Source organism: Neoarius graeffei, chromosome 10, assembly GCF_027579695.1.
Source record: "Neoarius graeffei isolate fNeoGra1 chromosome 10, fNeoGra1.pri, whole genome shotgun sequence".
Classification (NCBI taxonomy): Eukaryota; Metazoa; Chordata; class Actinopteri; order Siluriformes; family Ariidae; genus Neoarius; species Neoarius graeffei.
Window position 1 is genome coordinate 48,168,008 of NC_083578.1, and position 13,528 is coordinate 48,181,535.

Sequence of the window (13,528 nt, forward strand, 5' to 3'; positions counted from 1 at the left end):
ATGAATAGGCTGGTTTATAATGTCTTGAATAGAAAATGCATGCATGTAAATGAAAGGTGATGGTAGTATGATTAAAATGTATTTATTATTTATAAATACAGATTGGGAATTACTTTCACACTTCACAGAAAAAAACCCCACAATCACAACCATTTACTTTTAGAATTATTTACATGTTATTTCTTGAAAAACACTGTCAAATGTTACGAAAACATCAATGGCTACATGAAAAAGTTGATTTATCAGTCATTTCTAAAATCATGTTCTTTATTAATTGTAAATCTTACAAAATATACAATAGGTTAAAGCATGCACACTGTTAGAGATTATACACTAAGGAACATTTGGGGGGAAATTATATTAATTAATTTAAATAAATGCTGTTTTATTAGCACATTCATTCATGCTACAATACTACTGGAAATGAAGGCTGGTTCACTGATTTATTTCACTTTTTTCTTTTCCAGGAGATATTATAAAGATATTTTTACAATACTTCATTCACAGCTTAATTTTCTATCCCGGTATGTTCGACTACAGTAGAGCTCTCCATCAGAGACTGAGCCTTGCTCACTCTCTCTGTAACGTATGCACTGGAGCTCCTCTTTGCTGAAGTTGAACTGCTTTCCACTTCTCTCTTCTTCTTCTTCATGGCCCATCCTGTCCTCTTCCTCCTCATCTTCATCATCTGCCTGTCTGGCTCCTCCCAGTTCTGCCTGGTAACGATCAGGGCTGTACTGGCTCATCCTGTACAGGCTGTCCTCATCTTCCTCACGGCTCTCACCATCTGACTGAGAAAGACGGAGTTGGGGATGGTTCTTCTGGGACAGACTGAAAGGCTTGTCCTGACTGAAGTGAGACAGGAGACGAAGAGGGCTGGAAAGACATAACCGTCCTCTGCGTCTGAATACTTCACAGAGGAGATGATATTGGATGCATGTTAATAATTATTTGAAAAAACATTTTCAATGAAAAAATAAGTAGCTTAAAATGACCTGTTGACTGGTCATACCCTGTACCTCGGGTATCTAGTCCTTGGTCCATGATGCCGTGTTTGACCTTCATGTGACGCGTCAGATTCCCTTTCAGAGTGAACTTGCTGGGGCAATACAGGCACTTGAAAGGTTTGCTGTCTGAGTGCAAGTGCATGTGGCCCATCAGATTATGCATTCTGTTGAACTCCTTCCCACATAGCTGAAAAGAGAATATAACCATTTGCACTGCAGAAAATGAATACAATTGAAACTTTATAGACATTAGTAACAACGCTGTTATTTCTTCATTGTACATTTAAAGGAACACGCAGAAATTCCTTCCACATTCACTCTACTTGGTTACAAACATAAGTAGAGTTCGAGGAAACAGAGAAAACAGTGCAGTAAATTTAGCTGTTATCAAATACACTTAGAGCTGAGAGTAATCATGAATGGGTGAGCAGTGTAGCAAAAGGAAGAGGCCAGCAGAAAGGGCCAGAAGCCTATTGGGAAGGGCACTCCTGTGCTGTCCTTCCTCTACATTATTTTTTTCATTAGGGTGGGCCTTTCCTTCAGGAGGAGAGGGGGACTGTAAACTGTCCAAAAAGACCGTGAGAAAACAGGAAGTGCTCCCAAGCACAAGAGAAAGCGAGATGAAATCTATTTGCGGGGCCTTTTCTCAAGGGACAAGAACGCTATTGTTACAAGGGCAGTTTGTGAGGAGATATCCTTCCTATGGACAAGGAGACATAAGGTTGCCAAAAATGAAGCTATCTGGTCATCACCTCAAACCACCCATCTCAGCCTAAGGTCAAGCATTCCAAAACAGCAAGGAACCCAAAATTACTTGTTTTGGTATTACCTGTTCAAGTATTTGCATCTCATTCTTATATATATATATATATATATATATATATATATATATATATATATATATATATATATATATATATATATAAAAGTGCTGTCAAAGTTAACGCGATAATAACGCGTTAACGCGATCTCAATTTAACGCGATTAAAAAAAATAGTGCCGTTAACGCAAATTCTAATTTGGCCCTGCGGGTCCCCCGTAGTTCCTGCTGAGGCTTGTCGCGCGCTGCGTTTAACTGTACCAACAGGTTTACCGTCCAAACGAGATCACATGGGATTACCTTTCACAGGTGAGACTGGAAAAATACTTTTCAATACTTTTCCTTCAGTCTAAAGTTTCCCAGCTCATCTCCACCGGGTAGTGTATAAGCAGTGAGCATTAGATAATACAGTGCCACACTATGATGAACGTTTTTGAACGTATGATGAATGTTTTTATTTTTGTTATCTGTTTTTTTCTTCTTTTATGGCAAATACTTCTCTTCAAAAGAAACTAATGAAGAGTAAAATAATTTTTTTTTTATTTTCACAGTGATATGCATTTTATTTTTCATCCCTTGGTTTTCTCATCTAATATGGAAGTTATGGATGTCAGTGGCTGTGACAAGACGTGTTATGCTCTGCAATAAAAAAAAAAAACATTGGTACAAAGCAAGCCCATTCACTTTTTTATGCTGATAAGAGAATTACAATGGTTTTTCATGTGACAAAAATGTGCGATTAAATTGCGATTAATCGCGAGTTAACTATGACAGTCGCGACATTAATCACGATTAAATATTTTAATCGCTTGACAGCACTAATATATGGTTAGTGCTGTCGCCTCACAGCAAGAAGGTCCGGGTTCGAGCCCCGTGGCCGGCGAGGGCCTTTCTGTGCGGAGTTTGCATGTTCTCCCCGTGTCCACGTGGGTTTCCTCCAGGTGCTCCGGTTTCCCCCACAGTCCAAAGACATGCAGGTTAGGTTAACTGGTGACTCTAAATTGACCGTAGGTGTGAATGTGAGTGTGAATGGTTGTCTGTGTCTATGTGTCAGCTCTGTGATGACCTGGCGACTTGTCCAGGGTGTACCCCGCCTTTCGCCCATAGTCAGCTGGGATAGGCTCCAGCTTGCCTGCGACCCTGTAGAACAGGATAAAGCGGCTAGAGATAATGAGATGGGATGAGTTCCATGAGTTAATAAGAGCAGGTAGAAATTTAACCAAAACTGAAATGTATTCAGTTCCTAACACATTTATGATGTAATCTGAAATTACGCAATTCATGAAAAAATGACCGGATACAGCCTCCTCTGGAAACTAAGGATTTTACCTGACCTTGACTTTTACTAATTTTCTTTATTCACCATGTTATGAGATTTAGGCTTGCATAATAATACCTCGCTTTGCATTTGGTTGGGTTATCATAATGGAGGTCATGCTGTGACTGACCTTGCATTTGTAAGGCTTGATGTCTGAGTGGACAATCATGTGAGCCTTGAGTGTCTGCTTCTGGACAAAGCTCTTGTAGCATAGGTGGCACTGGTAGGCTCGAATGTTGGTGTGGATCAAAATGTGGCGCTTCATGTTAGCCAGCAGGGTGAATTCACGGCCACAGATGCGGCACTTATGCTCCTTCACGCCCTGCAAAATATGTTGAAATGATTTCATGACAAGGGGAGTAGGATATGTCAAAAGTCCTTATAGATCATGCAGTTGATGAGACATTATGATGAATATCATTCATTTTTAAATCCAAATGTTGATTGCATTAATATCTAAATCCAAATTTTGAAACTGCAAGGTTATCAGTCTGCACATTATAAAGCTCACTCAATTTATACGTGGTCTGTTACAGCTAAATTCCAACATTTTGTTTGTTGTTGTCTTCTGCAACTACTTTATCTTGCCCTTATCTCCCTAAGAATATTCACACTTACCTTGTGGGTCAGGGTGTGCTGCTTGAGGTGATGGGACTGCACAAACTCCATACCACACTCACTACAGATGAACGGTCGTATGTCCTTGTGCTTCATCATATGGTTTTGCAGCTGACTTGGGTACTGGAAACTCTTGCCACACTCACTGCAGCTGTACTGTGCTGGTCCACGGTGGACTGTCAGATGTCGTTTCAGCTGTGCAAGTGTTGGAAAGTCGAGGCCACACTCCACACACACATTTTCTTGGCCCCTCTCATGCTTAATCTCATGGGCCTTAAGCTCACTTGGGTAGGCAAAACCTCGAGCACACACACTGCAACTGTATGGCTTGATATCGCTGTGTTGCATCATGTGTCTCTTTAAGTGACTCGTCTGAGTGAATGCCTTATGGCACACCTGGCACTTATGGGGACGGGCACCTTGGTGGGTGAGCATGTGTGTGTGCAGGTGGCTCAGCTGCTTGAAAAGCTTCCCACAAAGGCCACAGCCATGTGGCTTGATGCCACTGTGGCCTAGGATGTGTGTGACAAGGTTGTACTTGGATGTGTAGGACTTCTCACACATGCGGCACTTCCACCGTTTCTGTTCACCTCCTACATCCACATAGTAGCTATCATCTATGTGGATGTTCAGGCCAAACTTCTCAGCACTGCTCAGCCCAGCTCTGGAGCCTTCTGTGCCTCTTCTGTAATATCTTGGCACCTCATGTTGGTAGAAGGAATTGGGAGCAAAGTGCATGACTGGGCCTGGCATCAGGAATGGGAAAGGGACCAAGCTTGGACGGAGGGGTGGGAAGTATGGAGAAGGAGGGTGCAGGAGAAGAGGAGATGAAGGCCATATTGGCATGGGCTTTACTGTTTCTTGTTTGACTTGCACTGTATCATATCTGCCCAGAACTCTGTGAAACTGAAGCTTGTTGAGATCAATCATCTCCGGGATATATTTGGGTGGTAGAGGTTTGGTAGGGACAGGTTGAGCAATATGGTAGGGAAGATGGGAGAGGTCAACAGTTCTGGTAATGCAATTATCTGCCCTTTTGGGCTCATAATCAGTGGAGTCCATATTGAGAGGGCTGAGCAGCTAGTCTGCTAATAAAAGAACCTCTCAGGTAGAAAGATGTTGTGGTTATGGGTCTGGACAAGTCCTCAAATTAGTGTCAATTGGGTTGTTTTTTCTACCATAAATTATGGATTTGTCCATCACGTGCCTGGGAAGATAGACATCAAAAGTCATTAATCCATCCATCCATCCATCCATCATCTGTAACCGCTTATCTTATGCAGGGTCGCAGGCAAGCTGGAGCCTATCCCAGCTGACTATGGGTGAGAGGCGGGGTATGCCCTGGACAAGTTGTCAGATCATCACAGGGCTGACACAGAGATAAACAACTCACACCTACGGTCAATTTAGAGCCACCAATTAACTTAACCTGCATGTCTTTGGACTGTGGGGGAAACTGGAGCACACCCACGCAGAGAACATGCAAACTCCACACAGAAAGGCCCCCATCAGCCATTGGGCTCAAACCCAGAACCTTTTTGCTGTGAAGCGACAGTGCTAACCGCTACTGTTTTGCCCAAAAGTCATGAATGTAAATGTAAATTCATAAGAGTTGACATAGAGAAGAGATTCATTGCAACTGATATTGTCAACAGATATTTGAAAAATACTAAAGACAGACTGTAATGAGAAATAATTAATTCTAATGACCAATATTCAAACAGGAAATGTATACAGATTGACAAACCACTTTTGTTATTTTTGTGTCACTTTTTTTGCTTCTCCATGTTGGTTTACTGCACTCATCTTTCACTCTGGCACAGCAAGCACTTCTCTCTTTGCACCGTACTACACAACAATCATTTGTTTGATACTTTTTGGTGAAATGTACATGTACTATATCTCTTTTCACCAGGGTGTCTTTGGTTAACGTTGCTAAATAGAGGGAAAGTGATAAATACTGGAAAAAAGAGAAATACTAGAACTTCAGTAGTTCTTCTTCATTTTGGTATTTCGAGTTTGTGCCATTGTTATTACTCTGAAAATAATTTCCCAAAAATACCAAAACTATTTTTAAACTCATATTTTTAACTTTAAAATAAAAACCTAAATTCTTTTTGAAAAATGGCCCAAATTGAATAGAAAATTCTATATATGTAAAGAACACCTCATACACTTTCATCCCATAAATAGGTGGTTATGATGTGAAATACATGTTGTTTTTAAGTCAAAGTCATATCCAACATTCACCAAATGTAGACATTGGATAAATAAAAATGACCTTATTTTTATGGCTAACCTTAAGTAGATGAAAAGACACAGTGAAATTACACATTTTATGAAAGTATATAGTACATGCAAATGAGCTATACTCACACACAACTCATAATACGCCCATGAACACCCACAAAACACCTGTAAAAACTAAATAGTCTTACCTCAATGACCACAAGGACTCTGCCCAGCTTGATATCCCTAATGGATTCAGGTAATAAACTCAAGCTCCTCCTCGCTCAGTGCTCCCCGATTAAATACTACCCTAGCCTGTGTGTGTGTGTGTGTTAGCAAGCCACGCGCTTACCTGTCGCTTGCCCTGTGCTCTGGACAATGAGCCTCCAATACAGCAGACAGCATTTGAAGTGACTTAAGAAAGAGAACAGGAACAAATCACTTTGTTCCCATTTTTCAGATGAGTACCTTCGGAGAGGAGGAAGGAAGGGAGGGGAGAGGAAGTCAACAAGCCTGTGCCTTCCTGTTGAAAAATAAGGAAACATTAGATAGACATCTCCATTCCTCTTCAAACTTTTACACTTGTGTGGCTTAGAAAAGCCTAAATGTGTTCATTATTTACAGACGAATAGATTTCGAGCTGATCATCATAGGAATGCTGGACATATTGTGGATTCTTTAGACAAGCAATAAATACTGCAAAGAAAAACCTAATGGTGCATAGCAGTTTAACTCCTCTATAGGTTGTTTGTTTTGATAGGAGTGGAGAAACCTTCCTTGTTCCAGCTAAGATACAGTGAATGAAATGTTTTACTCTCTGCCTTAGGTGAAGTATCATCATAGTTTTATTCAAGAGACACATGTACAAAACTGAACAAAGAAAGTCATTTAAGACTGAGAGCTATACACAAGAGTAAACCATAGAAGATTAAAGCTGAACTACATACAGTATGTTACCACAATACAAGCTCTTTTATAATACATTGTCCGCTTCTGAGTCAGTTTACTTCTGGGCTCACCGGAATTCAATTTTTTTAAAATCATGGTTTGCTAGCTGTAGAACTGAACATCAAGATGATCAGCAAAATGTGTTGTATCTGCCGACAGCTTCACATTTTTAAAGAAGCAATTTAATGAGGGCAGCACAGTGGTGCAGTGGTTAGCACTGTTGTCCCACAGCAAGAAGGTTCTAGGTTTGAACACTGCAGCTGAGTGGGGCCTTTCTGTGTGGAGTTTGCATGTTCTCCCCCTTCCTCTGGGTGCTCTGGTTTCCTCCCACAATCTAAAGACATGCCGATTACAGTTGTGCTTGAAAGTTTGTGAACCCTTTAGAATTTCCTATATTTCTGCATAAATATGACCTAAAACAATCAGATTTTCACACAAGTCCTAAAAGTAGATAAAGAGAATCCAGTTAAACAAATGAGACAAAAATATTATACTTGGTCATTTATTTAATGAGGAAAATGATCCAATATTACATATCTGTGAGTGGCAAAAGTATGTGAACCTTTGCTTTCAGTCTCTGGTGTGACCCCCTTGTGCACCAATAACTGCAACTAAATGTTTCCGGTAACTGTTGATCAGTCCTGCACACTGACTTGGAGGAATTTTAGCCCATTCCTCCATACAGAACAGCTTCAATTCTGGGATGTTGGTGGGTTTCCTTACATGAACTGCTCGCTTCAGGTCCTTCCACAACATTTCGATGGGATAAAGGTCAGGACTTGGCCATTCCAAAACATTAACTTTATTCTTCTTTAACCATTCTTTGGTAGAACAACTTGTGTGCTTAGGGTCTTGCTGCATGACCCACCTTCTCTTGAGATTCAGTTCATGTACAGATGTCCTGACATTTTCCTTTAGAATTTGCTGGTATAATTCAGAATTCATTGTTCCATCAATGATGGCAAGCCGTCCTGGCCCAGGTGCAGCAAAACAGGCCACAATCATGTTTCACAGATGGGATAAGGTTCTTATGCTGGAATGCAGTGTTTTCCTTTCTCCAAACATAACGCTTCTCATTTAAACCAAAAAGTCCTATTTTGGCCTCATCCATCCACAAAACATTTTTTCCAATGGCCTTCTGGCTTGTCCATGTGATCTTTAGCAAACTGCAGATGAGCGGCAATGTTCTTTTTGGAGAGCAGTGGCTTTCTCCTTGCAACCCTGCCATACACATCATTGTTGTTCAGTGTTCTCCTGATGGTGGACTCATGAACATTAACCAATGTGAGAGAGGCCTTCAGTTGCTTAGAAGTTACCCTGGGGTCCTTTGTGACCTCGCCGACTATTACACACCTTGCTCTTGGAGTGATCTTTGTTGATCGACCACTCTTGGGGAGGGTAACAATGGTCTTGAATTTCCTCCATTTGTACACAATCTGTCTGACTGTGGATTGGTGGAGTCCAAACTCTTTAGAGATGGTTTTGTAACCTTTTCCAGCCTGATGAGCATCAACAATGCTTTTTCTGAGGTCCTCAGAAATCTCCTTTGTTTGTGCCATGAGACACTTCCACAAACATGTGTTGTGAAGATCAGACTTTGATAGATCCCTGTTCTTTAAATAAAACAGGGTGCCCACTCACACCTGATTGTCATCCCATTGATTGAAAACACCTGACTCCAATTTCACCTTCAAATTAACTGCTAATCCTAGAGGTTCACATACTTTTGCCACTCACAGATATGGTATGTAATATTGGATCATTTTCCTCAATAAATAAATGACCAAGTATAATATTTTTGTCTCATTTGTCTAACTGGGTTCTCTTTATCTACTTTAGGACTTGTGTGAAAATCTGATGATGTTTTAGGTCATATTTATGCAGAAATATAGACAATTCTAAAGGGTTCACAAAATTTCAAGCACCACTGTAGGTCAATTGGCTGTTCTAAATTGGCCATAGTTGTGAATGGTTGTTTGTCTATGTTTTAGCCCTATTGCAGATGAACAACCTGCCCAGGGTGAACCCTGCCTCAGCTGGAGTTGGGTCCAGCATCCCCCAAAACCCTGATGGATAAGTGCTACAGATAATGGGTGGATGGATGGAAATTAGTGAGATACACCAGGTGTATCCAAAGTCCAGCCCTGCAGCCTACAGAGAGTTGTTAATTGGCCAGCAGCTTTGTTCTTAGAATGTATGATAGTTGGCCATGTGTTCAATTCCCTAAAGGCAGCAGAGGTAATTGTACAACCCCGATTCCAAAAAAGTTGGGACGAAAGTACAAATTGTAAATAAAAACGGAATGTAATAATGTGGAAGTTTCAAAATTCCATATTTTATTCAGAATAGAACATAGATGACATATCAAATGTTGAAACTGAGAAAATGTATCATTTAAAGAGAAAAATTAGGTGATTTTAAATTTCATGACAACAGTCCATCTCAAAAAAGTTGGGACAAGGCCATGTTTACCACTGTGAGACATCCCCTTTTCTCTTTACAACAGTTTGTAAACGTCTGGGGACTGAGGAGACAAGTTGCTCAAGTTTAGGGATAGGAATGTTAACCCATTCTTGTCTAATGTAGGATTCTAGTTGCTCAACTGTCTTAGGTCTTTTTTGTCGTATCTTCCATTTTATGATGTGCCAAATGTTTTCTATGGGTGAAAGATCTGGACTGCAGGCTGGCCAGTTCAGCAACCGGACCCTTCTTCTACGCAGCCATGATGCTGTAATTGATGCAGTATGTGGTTTGGCATTGTCATGTTGGAAAATGCAAGGTCTTCCCTGAAAGAGGCGTCGTCTGGATGGGAGCATATGTTGCTCTAGAACCTGGATATACCTTTCAGCATTGATGGTGTCTTTCCAGATGTGTAAGCTGCCCATGCCACACGCACTAATGCAACCCCATACCATCAGAGATGCAGGCTTCTGAACTGAGCGCTGATAACAACTTGGGTCGTCCTTCTCCTCTTTAGTCCGAATGACACGGCGTCCCTGATTTCCATAAAGAACTTCAAATTTTGATTCGTCTGACCACAGAACAGTTTTCCACTTTGCCACAGTCCATTTTAAATGAGCCTTGGCCCAGAGAAGACGTCTGCGCTTCTGGATCATGTTTAGATACGGCTTCTTCTTTGAACTATAGAGTTTTAACTGGCAACGGCAGATGGCACGGTGAATTGTGTTCACAGATAATGTTCTCTGAAAATATTCCTGAGCCCGTTTTGTGATTTCCAATACAGAAGCATGCCTGTATGTGATACAGTGCCGTCTAAGGGCCCAAAGATCACAGGCACCCAGTATGGTTTTCCGGCCTTGACCCTTACGCACAGAGATTCTTCCAGATTCTCTGAATCTTTTGATGATCTTACGCACTGTAGATGATATGTTCAAACTCTTTGCAATTTTACACTGTCCAACTCCTTTCTGATATTGCTCCACTATTTGTCGGTGCAGAATTAGGGGGACTGGTGATCCTCTTCCCATCCTGACTTCTGAGAGCCATTGCCACTCCAAGATGCTCTTTTTATACCCAGTCATGTTAATGACCTATTGCCAATTGACCTAATGAGTTGCAATTTGGTCCTCCAGCTGTTCCTTTTTTGTACCTTTAACTTTTCCAGCCTCTTATTGCCCCTGTCCCAACTTTTTTGAGATGTGTTGCTGTCATGAAATTTCAAATGAGCCAATATTTTGCATGAAATTTCAAAATGTCTCACTTTCAACATCTGATATATTGTCTATGTTCTATTGTGAATACAATATCAGTTTTTGAGATTTGTAAATTATTGCATTCCGTTTTTATTTACAATTTGTACTTTGTCCCAACTTTTTTGGAATCGGGGTTGTAGATTGTCTTAACTCCCCTGTGCGCACTCCCATTTTCCCAGTTAAGAAACACACTGAGTGGAGTAACCCACTGAGTGGAGATTTGTACAAGACCTGCAGGCTGTAAGCACTCAAGCTCCTAATGTTCCTAACCTTCATACTATTCCTTCACAAATAACACCAAATAGTACAGATAGTAAGTGTAATGGAAATTTTTAAGTGTTTAAGAAGATTTTAACATCCAAGTTTAACTGTGTAATTTCTACCATCTAAGCAGAAAGATTTTTGCTTTGAGAGAGAGTGTGTGTGAGACTGTTTTGGATTCTTTCGATATCTGGCATGTACCCAGTTTTAAGGTTTCAATGTTTAGGCTATAAAGGGAGCACAGAAGAGATGAGATGTGCTCTTTACTGAAGGAGAGAGGCCGGTGGCGCGGCTCAGCTGCGACTCGGGCGAGTGAGGCAGGTAGCTGTTTGTTTGTTTTCGTCTTTTAATGAAAGTTTGTGGCGAACTTTTAATATTTATCGACAGATCTTTTTGTGCTGTTGTACGGACGAGGGGAAGTTATAACGATGGAGAAGAGCAGGATTGTGGCACTTTTACTACTGTGGTTGCTGGTGGTGCACTGCACTGGCCTACAGCATCAAGACGCTGGCTGCTCCACGCCTCAGCGGTTGCAGGTGCACAGCAGGAAATGGTTGCTCTCCCTACGCGAGAAGGTTACACTGGAACCGGGCCTGCTGGACGAAGTTCCGGAGGAACTGCTGAGGAATGGGCACCGCCGTCTAAGGAAACGAGGGAGAAGAGGGGGCATTCAACATCGACTTCGCCGCAGGCAGCATAAACCTCCTCTGCCATATATGCTTCTTAGCAATGTTAGATCTCTCAGGAATAAGATGGACGAGCTCCGCATCAACACAAAAGTTTGCCATGAATACTGTGAGTCTTCCTTGATGATTTTTACGGAGACATAGCTTCAGCATGATGTTCCTGATCAACTGATGCAGGTACAAGGCTTTAAAAACGTCCGTATGGACAGGAACAGTAGCTCGGGGAAAGCTAGGGGTGGTGGAATTTCTGTATATATTAATGACTCTTGGTGTTCCAACTACACTATTAAGGATTCTGTCTGCACACCTGATCTTGAACTCTTGTGTCTGAGTCTGAGGCCTTTCTATCTACCCCGTGATTATGGAAACATTTTTATTAGCGTGGTTTATATTCCACCGAGCGGTAACGCAGCAATTGCCGCCTCACGCATAGCAGACTGTGTTCATAAACAGCTTCAGAGCAAGCCAGATGCACCGATGTTTGTTTTAGGCGATTTTAATCACTGCAAAATGGAATGTACCCTTCCCGGATTTCAGCAATATGTCACTGCTGCTACACGGAAAAGTAATATCTTGGACAAATGCTATGGTAACATCAAAGATGCCTATGCTTCAAAAATTGGCCCTCCCCTTTCAAATTCAGACCACAACACGATACGACTCATTCCAACTTTTCTCATTCCAACTCATTCCAAAAAGGAGCAAGCCACTTATAAAGTATGTCAGTGTGTGGCAGGAGGGTAACACAGAGGAGTTAAGTGGCTGTTTTCTGGCCACGGACTGGAGCATTTTTTATGAGGACTGCAACATTGATAATATAGCAGAGGCCATTATAGGGTATATTCAGTTTTGCGTTGACACTGTGGTGGCAAAAAAGACTGTAAAAAATACCCTAATAATAAGGACTACATTACACCTGAAATCAAACAGTGCATTCTACGGAAGAAACAGGCGTTTAGGACTAACATCATCATGGAACTCAAAGCCATTCAGAAAGAATTGAGGGGGAAAATAAGGGAGGCACGAGAGCAGCATAGCCTGCGTGTGAGGGCTGCTCTCTCCAACAAGAACTCTAAACAGTTGTGGGATGCTGTTAAAGACATGACCAACCTTAGATCTGCAAAAGGAGGAGAATTGCATGTTATGAATGAGTTAGAAAAAGCAAATGAGCTAAATGACTTTTACAGACGATTTGACTGTGCTGCAAATGGGGTGTTGGAGGAATGCAATAGTTTATTGAGTTCGATTTCATGTGATCAATCGAAAAGAATTGTAATTAATTCAGAAACCGTAGCTAGGGTTTTTGGAGGGCTACACACAAAAAAGGCCACAGGGCCAGATGGTATTTCTGCCTTGCTTCTCAAAACATTCGCTAGGGAGTTAGCCCCAGCTTGGAGCCCCCTATTTCAACTCTCTATTGACTCACACAGCATACCTAAAGTTTGGAAAAGAGCTATCATTATTCCTGTCCCCAAAAAACCCTGTCCGAAATATAACAATGATTTTAGACCTGTAGCCTTAACATCTATAGTAATGAAGTCTTTTGAACGTATAATGGTTGGAAATCTGAAGCAGGAAGTACAACATTTATTAGATCCTTATCAGTTTGCCTATCAGAATAACCGAGGCACTGATGATGCTCTAAACATTACAACACATTTAATTTTAAAGCATCTTGAAAACACAAAGGCTAGACTGTTGTTTATGGATTTTAGTTCCGCGTTCAATACGATCCTCCCACAGATCCTTTTAAAGACGCTGGATCAGATGGAGGTTAACCCATTCTTAATCAAGTGGTACTTTGCTTTTTTTACTGGTAGGCAGCAACAAGTGAAAGTTAATTCCACCCTGTCTCACATACAGGAAATAAATACAGGCGCTCCTCAAGGGTGCGTGAGTTCTCCCATTCTCTTTACATTATACACAAA

General features: G+C 41.2%; 2 protein-coding genes across 3 annotated transcripts in view; one reads left to right on the forward strand and one right to left on the reverse strand.

Annotated features, from left to right (window-relative positions):
• Nucleotides 1-141: 141 nt before the first annotated feature.
• Nucleotides 142-6,448, reverse strand: znf366 (zinc finger protein 366). 2 transcript variants are annotated; one of them, XM_060931830.1, is made up of 5 exons: nucleotides 6,345-6,448; nucleotides 3,764-4,970; nucleotides 3,276-3,467; nucleotides 1,020-1,194; nucleotides 142-910 (listed from the first exon to the last, which is right to left on the reverse strand). In XM_060931830.1, the coding sequence occupies exons 2-5, from the start codon at nucleotides 4,823-4,825 to the stop codon at nucleotides 498-500; spliced, it is 1,842 nt and encodes a 613-aa protein (XP_060787813.1). In that variant the 5' UTR covers nucleotides 4,826-4,970; nucleotides 6,345-6,448; the 3' UTR covers nucleotides 142-497. The 2 variants fall into 2 exon arrangements, with proteins under 2 accessions (XP_060787813.1, XP_060787812.1); XM_060931829.1 differs by having other exon boundaries at nucleotides 6,202-6,409.
• Nucleotides 6,449-11,342: 4,894 nt separating this feature from the next.
• LOC132893524 (isotocin-neurophysin IT 2-like) overlaps nucleotides 11,343-13,528 on the forward strand; it is a 58,164-nt gene continuing 55,978 nt past the window's right edge. Inside the window, exon 1 of the mRNA XM_060932716.1 lies at nucleotides 11,343-11,709. Within this exon, the coding sequence (XP_060788699.1) occupies nucleotides 11,343-11,709 (367 nt within the window). The remainder of the gene's footprint in view (nucleotides 11,710-13,528) is intronic.